Genomic DNA, 16953 nt, shown 5'->3' on the forward strand with positions numbered 1-16953 from the left:
GGGGAACACCATGGTGAAAAGAAAAGAGCTGCAGAATTTGTATAAATTGGACAGGTAGGTGAACTTCCCCCACTTCCCAGTCATCCATCTGTTACCAATACACTCTCGCATAGGAGAGGGCTTGCCAGAGGATTTAGCAGCACCTGGCAGGATTCAGCTTCAATAGAAAGTGAAGCTTTCCTCCAGGGGCTCTAAGGTCATCCTCAAGGCAGGACCAGGGCCAGGAAGCCCTGTTCCCCTGCCACACTGTCTGCCAGAGCCTGGTCACTCATTTCCATTTGGCAGGCGTTCTTTGGGGCTTCCCTTGTAGCTCAGTCAGTAAAGTATCTGCCTGTATTGAAGGACACCTGGGTTTGATTCCTGGGTCAGGAAGATCCCCTCGAGAAGGAAATGGCAACCCACTCCAGTATTCTTGCCTGGAGAATCCCATGGACAGAGGAGGCTGGTAGGTTCCCAGTCCGTGGGGTCGCAAGAATCGGACACGACTTAGCGACTAAACCACCAGGTGTTCTTTGATAAACTTTTGACACCTTGCTGGGTGAGGATGTTGGAGGTGTGAACACACAAACACGAGAAACGGCAGTCCTATGTATATTTAACAATATATATTTATATATATTTTCTAGATCAGTACATTCAGTTTTTAACTTGCTTTTTCTTCACAAACAGAAGAACTCTTACAATAGTAGACTTTCTAAAATAAATACTATTAAAATAGAGCTTCAAAATAAATATTCTATACAAAGGAAACCTTCTGTGGTAACTTTTGATGTGGGGTGAGAAGGGGTTACAGTGAAGAGGGAAAATGTGCCAGGATGGGACCCTTGAATAGCTTTTCTGTTTTTAACACAAAACTGAACTGTGGGGCAGTGAGAAGAGAAAGCAAGGCAAGACACCACACCGAGTTACCCACAGCAAAAATGGCAGCTTAAGATTTGTCATCGACTGTCACAAAAAGCAGAGGGCATGAAAATGCTTACCAAAGGCATAAGCCAGAAGGTCAGTGAAGTTCGTAGGATGCCCTAGTGATGTGTACAGTGCAAAGTGGTGGTGCCTGCACCCCGCCGGACACCTCCTGGGGCAGCACAGAGAGCATGAAGGTGACGGGACCTGGTCCCAACCCACACTTTCCACACCTGGGACTTGTCATAATCTAACCGGGCCTCACTCGATGTCAAGAGGGGATGTGTGCAGACTCCAGCGCGCTGAAAGAACCAGATACATCACATGATGCTCTTCCGTCTGTCAGTTCTGAAGGGGCCCGTATCAACAGCAGGGACTGGTCTTCATTCCTCCCAGACAGGGCCAGTGAGGAGCCTTGCTGTACCCCATCTTCTACCTAGAAAGGCTTGGCTCTCCTAGACCCAGTTCTCAGGGCGCTTGCCGGAGTGTTGGGCCTTTACGAACCCACCCTCTAGGGGAAGCATCTGTGGCCCCTTAGGACAAGGGTCCTGGGCCCAGGCTTGTGGATCCCACCCCCATTCCAGGCAGAACCACCAGCCATCCCAGATTGAACCTTAGTGGGAAGCAGCTGGCACTCTGCTAAAAAGATCAAGATGAGAAGGCATAATCCAGCCAAGCAAGCTGTTGGTCACAGGACACACAATCAGCCAGAAGTGGCCACAGAAATGCGTCGTGTTCCTGAGAGCTTGATCACTCAGTGGCCCTTGACTGGCCCCTGGGGGCCACATGCAAGCCAGTTTTGTTTTTTCTTTTTGCCAAGAAAAACATGCTGAGGGACTGCTATGCAACAGAACTGGGAGAACAAAAGCTGAGCGCACGGGACTCGGAGAGTTCTGCAGACGACCAAGCAGGTTAGATGCAAACCAAAAAGAATAAGCCAAAGCAGGGGAAGGAAAAAAAGAAAACCAAAACCCAGAAAAATCCGTGTTTACAACTATATACACAAAGTCAGCGTTCAGGAGGCTACTTGCCAGGAAACAAGGGTCTCTGTAAAGATGGTGGGGTAGGGGTAGGGTGGGGTGTGTGTGTGTATGTGTGTGTGTGTATGTGTGTGTACACAGCTTATGTAAATCAGTTCTCCACAGAGAGTGTGTGTGTGTGTTTGTGTGTGTACACAGCTTATGTAAATCAGTTCTCCACAGAGTGTGTGTGTGTGTGTGTGTACACACAGCTTATGTAAATCAGTTCTCCACAGAATGGGCATGTAGAACACCAAAGATCACCAAAGTGCAACTTGCCACTGGGTCAAGTTTCCCATGGAGACATTTGAGCGAGGGGCTTTGGGGAAAGTTCTGAGGCCTCTCCCAGAGTGGACGTATGCCCTCTCTTTTTGGGGGTAACCTCTGCACACCTGTTCTGAGGAAAAACATCTCCAGTCCCTTCAGTACACATCTGATACATTCAATTAGGACAAGTGGTTGGCTGAATGTGTTTTTTCTATCATTCCCTCTGATTTGTGCAAGAACATCCATACATCCATGACAACTGTGGCAAGGGTAGCTACAGGAATCAGCCTTAGAAAACGCAGATGCAGTATTTCATATTCGCCTTTTACAAGCTAGCAAATGTTATATAAATAAAGCCTAAAATAATAAGACCGTCCCCTCCTTTCCTCCAGTCAATAAATACCTACAGTTACAATTAATTTATTCTAAATCATAAGATGTTACTACCAGTTTTCAAGAAGGGAAGAAAAACAAAAGTCCTTGAGAAGCACTGGGTGCATGACTATCACAGCTACCTGCCTCCTTCCAGGAGGCTGTTCTGTTCCTACAGAACAAACTGGAAGTGCTACAAAGGCTGTGCCTAGTACACTTCCAACATCGCCCCGGGGTAGCTCTTCTGACCCAAGCTACTTTCTCTCACGGCGGGGAGGGGGAAAGGGGAGGAGGCACAAAATACCACATGAAGCAAAACCCCCACACAATTGCTGGGGAGTAAGGACCAGACACACTACAGCTTTTGCATGCAACAAGTACCTACCAACCGGACGAGCTGCGCTTTCTGAGTCCTTTAGCACCTTGAAAGAGAGAGAGTTGCTACGTCTTTGGGGGCTGCTGGGAGGGGCTCATGTGGCCATGCACAGAAGCAGGGCTCAATCCCAAGAAGCCCCCCAGAGAATCTTTCCCCCACCTGCATTCTTCTGACTCCCCCCCACCAGGGCCTCCTAACACTAAAATAGACTCTTTTGTCATCATCTGTCTATTTACATTAAAGATACAGACACTGTACACAAAAGGCTAGGACAGCAAGCAGCAGAATCAGGAGAGAAGAAGCCCACACCCAGCCGTCACTCTGCCAGCGCGAGGTGCTGCCTCTCTTCTCTGCTGTTAAAATCTTCTTCTTGGTGGGGAGGGGGGGATTGTGTTCCTTGAGGTTGCTCGCCCCCCAGATTTTGAAATCAGCCCTTCCTGGGGGTGGCCCAAAAGGAAGCAAGTGTTTTATTATTATTTTTTAAAACACCGTTAGTATCTGATATAAAAACGTGTAACGACTGGATCCAGAGACCACAGCCTCAGACTCATTGGCAAAATGCTATTTGGTCTCAAATTTGCTGCCTTGGTCTTCTCTACCCGTAGTAAAGTTTCTGGAAAGGATCTGGGTAGAGAGAACTGGGAGCGCACAGCAGGCAGGTGAGTCTGTGACTCAGTAAGAGCCGAAGGACGGTATTATGAGTGGAACACCCCCGAGAGTTAGTGAGGAAGCTGGAAGGGAGAAAATGTACTGTGCAGTGGTTCCTAAATCCGTCCATGGCTCCAGGCGGAGCAAGGAATGAGGGGCGGGGGCTCCCGAGTATATACAACAGGGATTGCCAGGGTCTACACCTTCCCCAAGATGGGGCAGGCTGGGGTGGAGGCTGGGAGGAGAAGAAGGTACAGACGGTAAGACTCCAAGCATCTTCTTCCAAGTCCCCTGGCCACTCAGATTCCTCCCAGGCAGCCAGAGAGAATGCAAAAGAGCGGGGAGAAAGCGAGGGAGGAGGACCAGGAAGGCATTCAAGCAGCTGCAACTTCCGGATATGTGTCCACATATGTGTTCCATCTTCTGAAAAAGAAAAATCGCCCCCAAACCACACCACATCCCTGCCACTGTCTGTTTCACGCAAAGTTCCAGGATCCTGAACAAAACCACCCCAAAGTGCTTCTTCATCCTTTTAGGGAAGAGAGAGGTGGGTGATGGTGGTCCCTGTTTCTTCAGCAGCTGGGGGTGGGGAGTGGGCGGACTAGCAGGGTCAGCCTCAGGATGCTAAAACCTCTGGCTGTGCCATGGTGCTCTTTCAGGTGTCAGAAGGGAACCAGGGTTCCGGGTGGAGCGCTGGTACTTGAACCTGAGCGTCAGAAAGGCTTGTCGGGTCTGCTGGTCTTGGCGTCCCCGGCAGCCGCCTTGCAGATGACGCTGTTCGTGTGCTTGCAGCGGCACCCAGGGCGGCGCAGGCGGTCATAGCCGCGCTGGGCCAGCTTCACACAGCCAGTGGCGGGCAGGTAGCAGAGCAGACAGGGCAGCACCAGGGACAGGGCGCCCATGAAGGACCAGCGGGCGCAGCAGTTTGAGCGGGAGCAGGAGCAGGGGTGGTCGGCGCAGGAGCCCTCATCGTCCTCGTTGGTGCAGTGGTAGAAGATGCCCTGCACTAGGCACATGCAGGTGCCATAGTTGACCAGCGTCTGCGCCGAGCACAGGCACTCCTGGTTGCAGACCCAGCAGGAGGGCAACATCCGGGGGGACGCGCACTCCTTGCACTTACACTTCCCGCAGGCCTCGCACAGCAAGAAGTGCTTGTCCAGCTCTGGGGGGCCAGCGGGGCCCTTGAGGTCCAGCGGCTTGCAGTGGATGGCCTTGGGCTGGATGCGCACAGCCCTCGGGGAGGCCTGATCAGTCATGGGTGGGGGCGCCATGTGGTCTAAGAGGCGCTGATCGGAGGATGTGCTGCTGCTGCTGCTCACAGAGCTGGGGCGCCCGCTGAAGGAGATCCAGTGGTGGGTGACGTCCTGGTCACAGCGAGCCGGGGTTGGGGCCAGCTCTGAGGCTCCACCCCGGGTCCGCTTGGGGCCAGAGTGGGGTGCCAGGCCAGGGTTGTCGATGTAGTCGTTCTCCACGTGGCTGGTCTTCATCTGATCGATGGGAAGGATGGTGAGAGGGTGCTGGAGCCGGCTGTGGGCCATACGGTTGTCCAGTAGGGGCTGGACCATGACTGAGCTGGGAGTCAAGGGGACGCTCTGTGGGATCGGGGGCTCCATGGGGCCGGAGGTCCTGGGATGTGCAGAGTAACAGGCTTCTAGGGGCCCTGGGTTGGGGGGAGGAAGAGAATGGATTCCAGGCATCAATAGGTGGCCTGTTAATACCCCCATCCACCACTAGGTCCTTGGGAGCCCAAATGAAATAGGATTCCTTTGGTGGACTACCCAGCATTAAAGCTTAGATGATTAGTATTAACAGTAATGACAATTTTAAGTGGTAGAAATAACTTATTTAGCACTTACAAGTTCTCTTCTAAGCATCGTATTATGTTACCAACTTTCACAATAACCCTAGAACGTAACTACCATTACCCCTTTTCTAGTTATAGGAAACTAATCTTCAAAGTAACTTGTCCAAAGTCACACAAAACCATCAGTAGCAGAACTAGGGCTCAAACTTGGGCCATCCAGGTTCATTTCTTATAATCCCCATGAAACATGCTTCTGATTTCAGACACACAGAGCTTAGCAGTTATAAACGCAGGCTCTGTAATTAGATCCAAGTTCAAGTTCTCACCTTTGCCTAGCAGTGTTGCTGTGAATGAGGTTCTTTAACTTCTATGCCTTAGTACTGTCACCTGTAAAATGGGTTCTTGTGAGAACTAAATGAAAAAATGCATATCCAGGACCTAGCATCTTGCCTGACACACAGCACATACTCTTAATTTACCACCATCCCAGAGAGCAACCGTTTAGATTTCCTGAGCACTAATAAGCACGACTAATAAGTACCAAGTGTTGTGCTGTGAGGATGTAGTGACTACAGTCAGTCCCTGTGTGCTCCCACGGAGTTTTTATCAGCTAGATAAACAAAAGCCTTTATTTCAGATAGTCACAAGAGAAGGAGGAACTGCATCTGATGCCTACACACCCAGGATATTAACTTATTACCACTACTTCTAAGAGCAACAACCTCCAGTGGCTAATTACCCCTGGGCAGGTGCCCTCTGACAACTTGGATGGGAAATTCTCTCCGAGGGGCACTCACTTCACCCATTTCCAAATACTGAGCTGAACATTCAGCCTAAATGCTGTTTACTAGAATAGCTAAGCCAAGCCTGGATCAGTTTCTAATTTCACCGAGAGAGTGCAATTTTAAGTTGGAAACTGGCCAGAGATTCAACTGCAGTGCCTGACACGGAACCCCAGGAAGTCACTTAAATCAAAGAGTGGAAACGGCTTGGTTCAAATTTAGAAAGTGCACATTGTTTTCTATTAGAAGTGCCATTTCCTCGCCTGCTGACCTTTACATTCGGAATTCGGCTGGAGATCAATTTAAAGAAATAGCAGCAGAGGCCAAGACCTCTGCCCAATTTGGAATCCCAGAGAAAGATTAGACTCTGGGAAGATTCCACCAGGCTTGTGGCTGGGGGATAGAACAGACAGCCAAGGTGAAGATAGAAGGAGATCATAACCACCTTTGAAAAAAAAAAACAAACCACATTGGATTAATGTGCTATGGTAGGGTTTCAGTAAATGCCTTTTCAAGATGCTAATGATGTTCTAATTTGGAGAGCGGACACCGTACCTCTGCTATTAGGTTCATCTTGCCTCAAAGGTGATACCTAGGGACTTCCCTGGCAGTCGAGTGGTTAAGACTCCAAGCTTCCACTGCAGGGGGTGGGGATTCGATCCCCGGTTGGGGAAATAAGATCCCACATGCAGTGACAAAAAAATGAGAAAAATTCTTAAACTGAATAAAAATGAAAATACAACACATCAACTTAAAAACAATTAAACTTAAAAAAACAAAAAACAAAAAAGTGATACCTAAGAAGAGGATGTGGATAGGTTTCCACTTCCAGTTTTAACCTCGCATCCCTCCAGACTTGGGCCACAGCTAGTCATCCTAGTATTCCAATTACAGGAGAAGGATACCTGGCTCTGAGTGACACATCCATACTTATCAATGTCTATAATAAAGAATAAAAAGAGAGAGAGGGAGAGAAAAGCCATTCAGGACAACTCTGCATTATACTTCCTCTGCTTGGAAACAATGGTTTGATTAGAAATGGTTCAGTTGTTGGGGAAGGACTTCCTTAGATGCTTTCCAGCCTGACTGAAATAAAGAGCTTGGTCTAGGTGCAAAGTTCATGAAGTGAATGAAAGGGAGCTTATCCCCAGGGTTCTCATCTGTGTACTGCAAAATGCAGAAAAAAGCACTAAGTCTTTTCTACAAGGTTCATTGCTCAGTCAACTGATATTTCCCCTTCACAAAGGCCATGAACTATTGGCTTTGGTCCCACAGCCCTATCTACTTAAGAGATGCTGGTGTTTCTGTGCAGTTTTTCCCATTTCAGAGAATGTGTGCCTCTGTTCCTTCCACATGTCAGGAAAGCATCATCTTCAAAGAGGAGACTTTCCTATGGCAGAGTTTGACTTCAGTGTCAGGCAGGTCTGCCACCAAGAAGCCGTTCTTTGCCGAGACAGCCTCCTTTAGGGGTCCTGGAGTTGGGGCTGGATGGGAGATGTCAGTTGAGCATTTTGGGAGAGGAGGTTTTTCCAAGGCTCAAGCTGGTCATGGGACAGAACTTCAGGAATGCTCAAGTGGGCTCACTTTGTTCTTTGCAGGGATTCCAAAGCCTTGAGCTTCTAGAATAAATGGGTTTGGGGTCAAAAGAAGAGGGTTAGGAGCCCCGGGTTCCAGCTCTTTGCCTGGAGGAAAAGGTGTGACTAGGCGAAAGAATGGAAAATGCTGACAGAGGCTCAGGAGACGACTCTCTGGCGCCAGCCAAGAGGTGCCTCTGCCAGAACTCCCACCCCGGACAAAGACAACGTGATTCCCTTATACCAGAAGCTCAGGTCACAAAGCTCAGGGTCCTGCCAACAAAATGTCAGTGGCAGTTTGAAGGCTGTATTGCCCCACGTAGTTGAGCTTTCATCTCTTAGGACCAGGGCTGCGACTTGCCATGCTGTGGGTACTCCCTCCCTTAAACCGATTACCCACTCTCCTTCCTCCAATTCTATTCCTGAGATTCTTGAAAAAACGAGCACACTTTCTGTGAATCAAGCAAAAGGCATGGGCAATGCTCAGAGATTTTAATAGGCCCTGGAATCACAAGGCAGATTCATGGAAAAGCCCAACCAGGAAGCCAGGGTGGGGACAGTGGCTGCAGGCGACAGGATATTGGCATTACCCCACTCCCATCACCCTCCAGAGACAGCTGTCAACATCTGGGTCTGCACTTAGGGCCAGACAAAGGGGTGGGAGCTGGGTCCCTGATAACTCAGCTCTCCTGGGGCAAGCCACGCTCTGGATGGCTCCAGCCAGCATATTCTAAAATGCATCTTCCCCATCATTACACTGATGCGGGATTCATTCTGGCCACAGCCCAGCAAAAGCCAGCAGCTGGCTCAGACCTATAGGTCTCCAATCTTCTCAGGCTTCATCTCCCAGTTAGCTGGGACCGTCCGTCTGTAGGATGGTTGAATTCATTTGACTCACATGAAAAAAAAAACTTGCCGATAGCCTGTTGGATAACACTTCAGCACAGCTAAATGAAGTTTCAAACCCCCACCTCCCCATTCCTCAGTTTCAAAGATCCATCTCTACTCACTGGGACACACCTACCCTCCAGCTGAACTTAAGTGCAGTTTAATATGTACTCTGTTTCCCCTGCGAGGAAGGAAGAGATTTGTAATATAAATAGGAGAGAGGAGGCTTTTGCTTCCTTTAGGCCGTTTGGGAGACTGATGGCCCATTTGGAAGACCGTGGACAGAGAAACAAAGCCAGCACTCCACTTAGCCAGAGAAGCACCTCTGTGGAGTTGTAGGTGACGGCCTTATGGATTAGCATGAGGAAAGGAAATGGTTACCTCCACTCCAACTTTCTAATAGTAATTAATAGTTAGGAAAGCATCTGGTATTTATGAAACATTTCTTGGTGCCAGGATCTTTGCTAAATCCTCAGTGATGTTTTCCTTAAATCCTCACCATCACTTTGGAGAATAACACCTATTTTGCAGAAGAAGAAACAGAAGAACGGAGGGTCATAGAGCAGGCATGTTGTCAGGGCAGGACTTGAACCCAGTCATCCCCGCTGCCTGGACTTGCAATAACTTCTGGATATTCAGGGAAGGGCGTGAAAGTACACTACTCTCTTGTAGCTAAAACCTCGGCCAGTTCCCGGGTCTGCCATCAGCCCTCGGGGCACCTCATCAGGCCATCTTCGGGCTGTTAACCCAACCAGCCTGGAAATGAAGCCAGACAGGGCTGGTGTCAGACTGGCCCCCAGTTAGGGGAATTTTCAGTGTGGAGAGCGGAGGCCAGGGGTTTGAAACCTATCACTAAAGGAAGTGTCAGTGCTTAAGACATGTTTGCTTCCAACTCAGTTTTCTTTGCTGTCCCTTTTGTCCTCCACATAACCCCATTTTACTAAGTGTTTTCATTTTTAGTTTTCTTAAGGTTGAATGGGTCTCACTTGTAGGATCTCACCACAAAGCAGCCCCTAAAACGGAAGCCTAGAGTGGGCAGGAATCCCCTCTCCTCCCACCTGTAAAGCTGAACTTCAGGGTCCCCAGGGCACATTCATGGATGTGGCTTCCTGGTCCAGGTCTGTGGGGAAGAGGAGGAGCTAGGGGAAGAGGAAGGCAGAAGAAAGAATACCCAATCAGTGGATATTAAAAAGCCTAGAGCACAACGCCCTGTATTTGTAGTCTGTGATGCCTGCGGGGAGAGGCTGAGCATCAAGGTGACACACAGCTCAGTGCAGGCTGGCTGCAAAGAGTCAAGACCCATGTTAAATGTCACCTCCAGCCATCCACCATTTCCCCTGGACTTAACCCAGGGAGAGGAGTTGGGAAATATTAGGAAAATTTGACAGCTGTACTTTGAAACCTACAGGTCAGCTAATGCCAAACTGACAAGAAGCTCTGAATGAAGGGGCACTTTTTGCACTGCCTCGTTCAGTCCTAGCAGGTGCTTTCAGGGAAGGTTGTTTAACCCTTTAACAGCTCAGAGAAAAAGGTCTCTAAGCAATGCAGGAAACACGGGTTCTATCCCTGGGTCAGGAAGATCCTCTGGCGAAGGGAATGGCAACCTACTCCAGTATTCTTGCCTGGGAAATCCCATGGACAGAGGAGCCTGGCAGCGTGCAGTCAGTCCATGGCATTGCAAAGATTGGACGCAACTGAACAACTAAACAACAGGCTGCGTGAGAGCCCACTGCTATATCTGCCACTATCCTTTGGGTTCTTTGGGACAACATCTCAGTTCATTAAGCTCCAATTATTGCTTCAGAAAGACTTTAAAGGGGAGGAAAGGGGGAACTTCCCTGGTAATCCAGTGGTTAAGACTCCATGTCCTCAATACAGGGCACAAGAGTTCAATCCCTGGTCAGGGAACTACAATTCACTAAAGATCCTGAGATCCCACATGACACATTTAAAAAAATGAAGGGGGTAAGGGGGATGAGGGAAGCCAGAGCTTGTCTTCCCTATACCCTACAGAGGGAGATCATCTTGGCTGAGAATAAAGCATTTAGGCAGCTGGATGGGTCTGAGAATCCTTGTTCTCCCCCGCTCCCCGCCCCATTCCAGCACCAGCACTAGGAGCTGACCTCTGGCCATAACCTGTCAGAGATCACAAAAGAAAACAGCTGCTTATCCTCACTTTGTCTCATCTTCAGCTATCAGTTCCCAAACTTCTTTTTCCACAACCAGTCAGCTGCGCTTCAGGGCCCCTGTGCAAGGCTGAGTTGGAGAGGTCTTGCTGTACTTTTTGGTTCTGGACTATTCTAACCAGCTACACATTTTGACTTTGATGTATTCCCCTCATAATTGATGTCTGCTCAGATCCCCTTAAAGAGGGATTAGAAGTCAAGAGTGAGAAAAGAATAGAGCTAGAAGAAGCCTGTTAAATACTGGTACAGTTTGGGAACTCCTGGCCTGCATCAGAGTTTGGAGGTGGGGGACCAGGAACCTAAACCCCAGGGGAGGGACCCCCCCATTGGCACAAAGATAATTTTATTGGTCTCACCACCCTCCACTAAGAACTGGAGTTACAATAATAGGTTTTAACTTACTCCTGGGATGGGGCAGGAAATGACTCCCCCTCCCCGCAACCAGAAAAAGACAAGGGAAACCACTTTTCTGCAAATGGCCACCTGCCCCAGAAGGGCCCCTTCCCTCCTCCATGAGATCCAGCACATCTGTGCTCCCTCCCTGGTGCCCTTGCTTCCTCCACCGACTGTCCTTGGAAAGAACAATCATGATCACAGCTGAACGGTGGAGCCTCTTAAACCCAGCCACATGTCCCGGATACATCCCCAGCCTTGTCAGCTGTCTGGATCTGCAGGGTGGCTCCCTTGAGAGCTCTGCATCCTCCATCCTGTACATCAAGAAGTACCTCGCGTCTCCTGTGGAGGAAGGGGCTTCCTTACAACCAGGCCCTCCTAACAGGCACCCCTAGTAACAAGGGCACAGCCCTAGCCCTGCACATGTGGCTAGCTGCTCGGCTGGCCCTGGCCCCTTGGGGGGGGGGGGCGGGGTTTTTTCTACCCATTCTGCAGATGGGGAGACTAAGGCCCAAGTTTAGCATATTTCCTAACCTCTCATCTGCTCTGACCCAGTTCCCTACCTTGGTCTAGAAGAGGTAATACAGTCTTCCATTATGATGCCCTTCATCACCTTCTTCCTCTGGCTCTTTTGAAAGAGTAAAAATATATTCCAGTGAGTCATTGCTTTCCCTTCTGTCCAATAACTCCAGGTTGGCCATGTGATGGAAGCTTCTCCACTCTTGCCTTTCCCCTTCCTTAAAAACACAGTCATATCGACATCCCAAATCCAAAATTTTCAATTCTGTCCCTAGATCCAGAGGTTTTCCTCACAATGAAACTTTTACCTCAGCTGGGGCCAGATGATAGACAACTCTGGATGCAGAAACAAACTGAATCCCATACTTTTTACATTGAACTCCTTCTCTGAAGAGAAGGGGCTCCTTTCTAAGCACCCTGGTACCATTACCTGGGCCCTATCCAAGAGGATGGCCTGGGAAAAGAAAAAGGCTTGTGGGGGCCCAAAACCTGGTGCTGGAAGATGTGACATGAAGGGACTAACAGCATCAGAAATCGGAAGAGAATGCCACACATGTGATCCCAAGTATTAAGCTCCAGAGCAGTACATCTCAGGGGCCATTTCTGCAAGTGTTAATGGGTGTTTTTTCCTCACGTAATTTTAAAATCACTGTCTTTCAAATTTTGCACTGAAAGGCTGCCTTCATTTGTTATTCAAGTCAGCTAAACCTCTGGGCAGAGGCACTGTCAGGTTTACCAGAGTGGGGGATGGAATCCCAAAGAGCCGTCTCTCCACCTATTCTGGAAGGATAAAAACAAAAATGACATCTGCAAGCTCCAAATGTCTTCAGCCTCTGCCCTGCTTTAACTAGGAATCATTCTGTTCCAGGTGGTCAGTTTCCTCCCACAAAGCCCCTTGGAAGCTCTAAGGAGATGTTGCCATTTCACAGGGTACTAGAAAGGGTGGTGGGAATGAGCAGGAGAGCACTTACTCTCCACAGAACAGAGAGTAAGAATCTAAAAAGGAAGATAACCAAGAGACGTCTTCCTCATTGAGCTAACCAGCATTTGTCCATCATGGAGATTTTACAAATCTACCACCAAAATGCCTCCTACCTTGTACTAGCCATGCAGCTCAGTTGGTCAGGATGTGCACTGTTCATATTAGAATTCATCTAGAGCCTTCTGGCAAGTGAGGACCCTCCCAAGGGCTAGGAAAGAGAGGCAGTTTGATTTTATACTGGATGTGTCTACAATTTCTTTCCCACCCTTCTGCTTAAAGAGAGAGAGGGGGACAGAGAAAGGGGGTGGTGGGTAGAGGGAGGGAGGTAGAGGTGGAAGGGTGTCAATGGCTGCCGTCCCTTTCCTAGTCTGCCCCATACGCACATACAAAGGGGAAAAACTGAAATTTTCAAATGTTTATGTCCCATTTGTGTTAAGATCCAGGGAACTCTAAACATTGTGAAATCACCAGTGCAATATTGGGTAGGGCCTCAGGACAGACCGAGCTTAATAAGAGGTTGATAAACCCACGTTTCCTAAATGCTCTGGGCCCTTACCTCCCAGCTTTGTATCCCTGAGAGGCTCAGAGGCACTGGAGAGCCTCCTCAGTCAGTGAACCAGACTGACAGGCACTTTCTCTTACCCAACCCCCAAAGGGGAGAGAATCATGCCACTGATTTGGAAGCAGGAAAGAGGGGGTTCACGCTGGGTCTGGGCATCCCATTGAACACACACCCTTCCTTTCTTCCCAAATCATCCTGGGGGGGAGGTGCTCTCCGAGCCCTAATGGGCGACAAGGCAGCCTTCTGCCCTCATCCAGGCCTGGCAAAATGGATACCCATCCAGCAGCTGGTGCATGAGGCAGCCAGCATTTCTCCCCTCTGCCCACCATCCAGCCCTCCAGCCCATCTCTTCTTTCCTTCATCACTCAGCCCATCTAGCCATGCAACCATTTTCCACCTCTCTTGCTTCCTCTGCCCACAACCTCCAGCCCCCAATCAAAGAGAATTGAGAAACTGGCTTCTTGCACAAGAGCAGCTACTGTCTAAATGCTTTTTGATCGTCTGCAGGGAGGGGAAACTGGGCACAACCCTGGCCCCAGCTCTGGCCCCAGTGATGGAGCCAAGCTCCAGCTGTCCTGGCTGGCCAAACCTGCCCTTACCTCGCTTCACTGCCCCCCAGGCCTCGGCGGTTTAGAATTTTCAGAACGTACCGTCTCGGTCCTTCTCTCTTCTCCGTGATGTCAAGGCTGGTACCATCAAGAAGGAAGGAGGGAAGGCGGGAGGCTTATCTCTCCTACGCATGCAACCTCTTCCTCCAGCTCCCACACGCCCGGCGTTATGTAAACGCACCTTCAGCCCCCACCACAGCCCCAGCGCGGCCGGGGGCCTCGGGGCCTGGCACAATTCGGTGCCAGGGGATAGGAGGACACGAGGAGGCCAAGGAGCCTCGGCCCCTGCAGAGGCCGGGGAAAGGAAGGCAACTGCAAGGCAGTTGCACAGCATAAAATGCGGCAACAGAGCAAAGGTCAGATGGCGAGGAACCGTCTGGCCAAATAGAGCAGAAATGCCCAGTCCCGGGCCAGCCCTGCGCTGACCATCGAGGGGTAGGGAGAAGGAAAGAAAACCTAGTCCCTCACGGCTCCGAAGGGTAAACTAAAACCTCCGTCGAGCATAGGCCGCTGCGGCGGGCTGGGGAGATCTACGGCAGACTGGCACCGTGGGCAGAGAGCCCAGGGTGGGCGAGCCGCCCAGGGCGAGGGCGCCCGCCAGACCCAAGAGGTGGCTCCTCACGGAGCCCAAAGTCGCCTGTTCCAGCGCCTGAGGTGGGTGGTGGCAGGCGGAAAGAGGCCAGGCCAGAAGCAAACTCCCGGGACACGCACGGGGCTTCTGAGTGGTAGAGTGGGAAAGCCCGGCTTGGCAATGTCCGGGGGTCGGGAACGCCGGTGCCAGGCTGTGAGCACCCCCGGCGCCTAGCTGGCCCAGCCGAGGGCGTCACGGAGCTGCGGCGCACCGCAGCGGCTCCAGGAGGCGCAGGGAGAGGGAAAGAACATTGAGGCGCGTAGAGAAATAGCGCACCATTTGCCCCAGACCGAGGGGGAGTCGCGTCGCGACTCAGAGAGGGGTAGCTTCACATCCCGAAACCGGTCGAGGACTTACTTTGAGGAGCTGCAGAGTCACAAGCATTGCTCCACGTCTGTGTAAATCCCCGAACCCGAGCGGGTCGGACGCCGCTGTCCTCGCAGACGCCGGCCGGAGGAACCGGCTCGGCTCCCAGCGCTCCGCAGCGCCAGCTCCGCGCTGTCAGCCTCTCTCACTGCCTTCGCGGCGATGTTGCAACCACTGCCTGGGAAAATGGCTTTTTTATGAATGGGAGGGAAGGGAGCTCCATTGCGCACGCGCGCCGCTCGCGATTCTATGAATGGGTGGGCACAAGAGACCCCGCGCGCGCATGCGCCGCGTTCCTTTTTTTATGAATGGGGGCCGGAAAAGGACTTAACCCGTGATTGCTGGGGCTGGCTCTGGCTCCTCCAGGGGCTGTCGCTCTTTTACAAAGAGGGGTGGAGGTTGTTGCTTTTTTTTTTCCTTTATGAATGGAGGGCGGCGGCGACTGCTGCAGCTGGTTCAGCTGCGCGGGCTGTACCCCCTCCCAACCTGCGAGAGGAGGTAAAGGCCACCTTCACGCCACTGCGGACCTGGGTTGGAACCGTCCGTGTTGCTGGGGGGGGGGGGAGGGCGGGGGACACTGCGACCTCAGGATCCTGGGCTAAGAGCTGGGTGGGGGAGGACACACCTAGATCCAGGGATTTCTACCCACCTCAAGCAGTCAGAGGGCGGGGGAACAGGAGGACCCCTGCTAGGGGCCTTCTCTTTGTCTAGAGTAGGGGCGTCGGGGCGGGGAAGGGTCTTGAAGCTGTGTTTACAAAAAATTTTAAGAAAATGTCAAAGGTCCATATCAAAGAAGGGCGGAGTGGGGGGTTACTGAGTGAATCTGGTTCCCTTCCTGAGGCTGAGTCTCCCTTGAATAAGTGCAGGCCACCCCTCCCCCACGTCTTGGGTGTGGACAGGGACTGGGCCGAGCCTTTTCCGGCCCTAGAACCCCCTAGAGTGGACTGGCTACTCATCTAGAGACCTGGCTCTCGCCTGGCAGCGCCCCACTTCCTCCCGCCCCAGTGTAATGTCCGCACTGCCCCGGTGTCCGCCCGCCCTCTGCTGCCCTGGCTAGTGCTCCCCTCCACTCCCGTGCGTTTCGCAGCCCTCACGGGACGCGGACCTGAAGAAGGCCACAGCCTTTGCTGCTGTAGGCGCCTCTCCCCAACCGCCCTGACTAGTGCCCCTCCGGAGAAGCGGGAGCGGTGGAGAATTGGCCAGGTGGATGGGTGGAGCCGTCTGCGCCAAGGATGCTGCTGGGGTGGCCGCGGGATTAAATAACAACAGGGCTCCTGAGCCGTAGAGGAAATGGAAATGGCCGGGATCTTTTCTTTGCAGTTAATGATGGGGCGGGTGGGGCGGAGGTGGGAGGTGGGAAGAGCCTCAGCCCCGGCGGGTGCAAAGAAAAGCCCCTGCCATTAGGCCCGACTCCGGGAAGGCGGGGAGCCCTCTCAGCAGGCCCAGCTCCGCCCAGGAACGGAGGAGGCTGTAGCCTCCGGGGAGTACGGGGTAGGGGGTGGCTTTGATGCAGGGATAAGGCTGGGCTAGGGCCTGAATCCCCCTGAAAGGTTTATCTTGGTGGTGTTTTCGCTTCACCGGGAGGTGGTGAGGCTTACTTTTTCTTCCTACGCCACCATCGGGCTGCGCTTGGCACTTGTCAATGGAGCAGATGCAAAGCTCCTAGCCCAGACCAGAGGTCTGGCCTTGGGCTGGAGCTGGGACCCAGGGGATCAGCAGCGGGAGAGACATTTTACAAACCTAGACCAGAGCCCAAGGTCACCGAGTCTAGGCTAAAATGGCTTCTCACTAGTCAAATGCACCTGTGTAATGTGATTTACTTACTCAACTCCTGGGGGCAGAGCAGGCCCTCCGCTATGAAAGCTTAGTCTTCCTTTGAGGACCAAGATCTTACTGAATGCCAAGAGAACAACACTTGACTAGGATAAGAGTATTTTACAGTCGTTCAGTTCTTTTCTTTACAGGCATCCAAGCTCAATATCATTATTCCTATTCGTCAGATGTAGAAATGAGGCCAAGGATCCTGCTCCTGATAAATGAAAGATTTACTGAATTGTGGTGCTGATTCCCTAG

General features: G+C 51.3%; 1 protein-coding gene across 8 annotated transcripts; it reads right to left on the minus strand.

The window, feature by feature from the left end:
- Window positions 1-592: 592 nt before the first annotated feature.
- On the minus strand, window positions 593-15139 carry SPRY4 (sprouty RTK signaling antagonist 4). Of its 8 annotated transcripts, XM_081504764.1 has the most exons (4): window positions 13926-14095; window positions 12827-12921; window positions 5716-5776; window positions 2065-5245 (listed from the first exon to the last, which is right to left on the minus strand). In XM_081504764.1, exon 4 carries the CDS (start codon window positions 5196-5198, stop codon window positions 4299-4301), a length of 900 nt encoding a protein of 299 aa, XP_081360890.1. In that variant the 5' UTR covers window positions 5199-5245; window positions 5716-5776; window positions 12827-12921; window positions 13926-14095; the 3' UTR covers window positions 2065-4298. The 8 variants fall into 8 exon arrangements, 7 of the variants coding, with proteins under 7 accessions (XP_081360891.1, XP_081360888.1, XP_081360893.1 ...); XM_081504765.1 differs by lacking the exons at window positions 5716-5776; window positions 13926-14095 and adding an exon at window positions 11776-11840 and having other exon boundaries at window positions 593-5245; window positions 12827-12923; XM_081504766.1 differs by lacking the exons at window positions 5716-5776; window positions 13926-14095 and adding an exon at window positions 13875-13899.
- Window positions 15140-16953: the final 1814 nt, after the last annotated feature.

Source organism: Giraffa tippelskirchi, chromosome 6 (assembly GCF_054371585.1).
Source record: "Giraffa tippelskirchi isolate mGirTip1 chromosome 6, T2T-mGirTip1v1.2.pri, whole genome shotgun sequence".
NCBI classification, from domain to species: domain Eukaryota; kingdom Metazoa; phylum Chordata; class Mammalia; order Artiodactyla; family Giraffidae; genus Giraffa; species Giraffa tippelskirchi.

Coding starts and splice junctions, on each gene's coding strand:
- SPRY4 (XM_081504760.1), bottom strand. CDS start 14,217: ATGCTGTGCAACTGCCTTGCAGTTGCCTTCCTTTCCCCGGCCTCTGCA. Junction 5,246..13,925: donor AAGAGAGAAGGACCGAGACG/GTACGTTCTGAA, acceptor CCCCCAACCCAG/GGCCCCTAGAAGCCTGTTAC.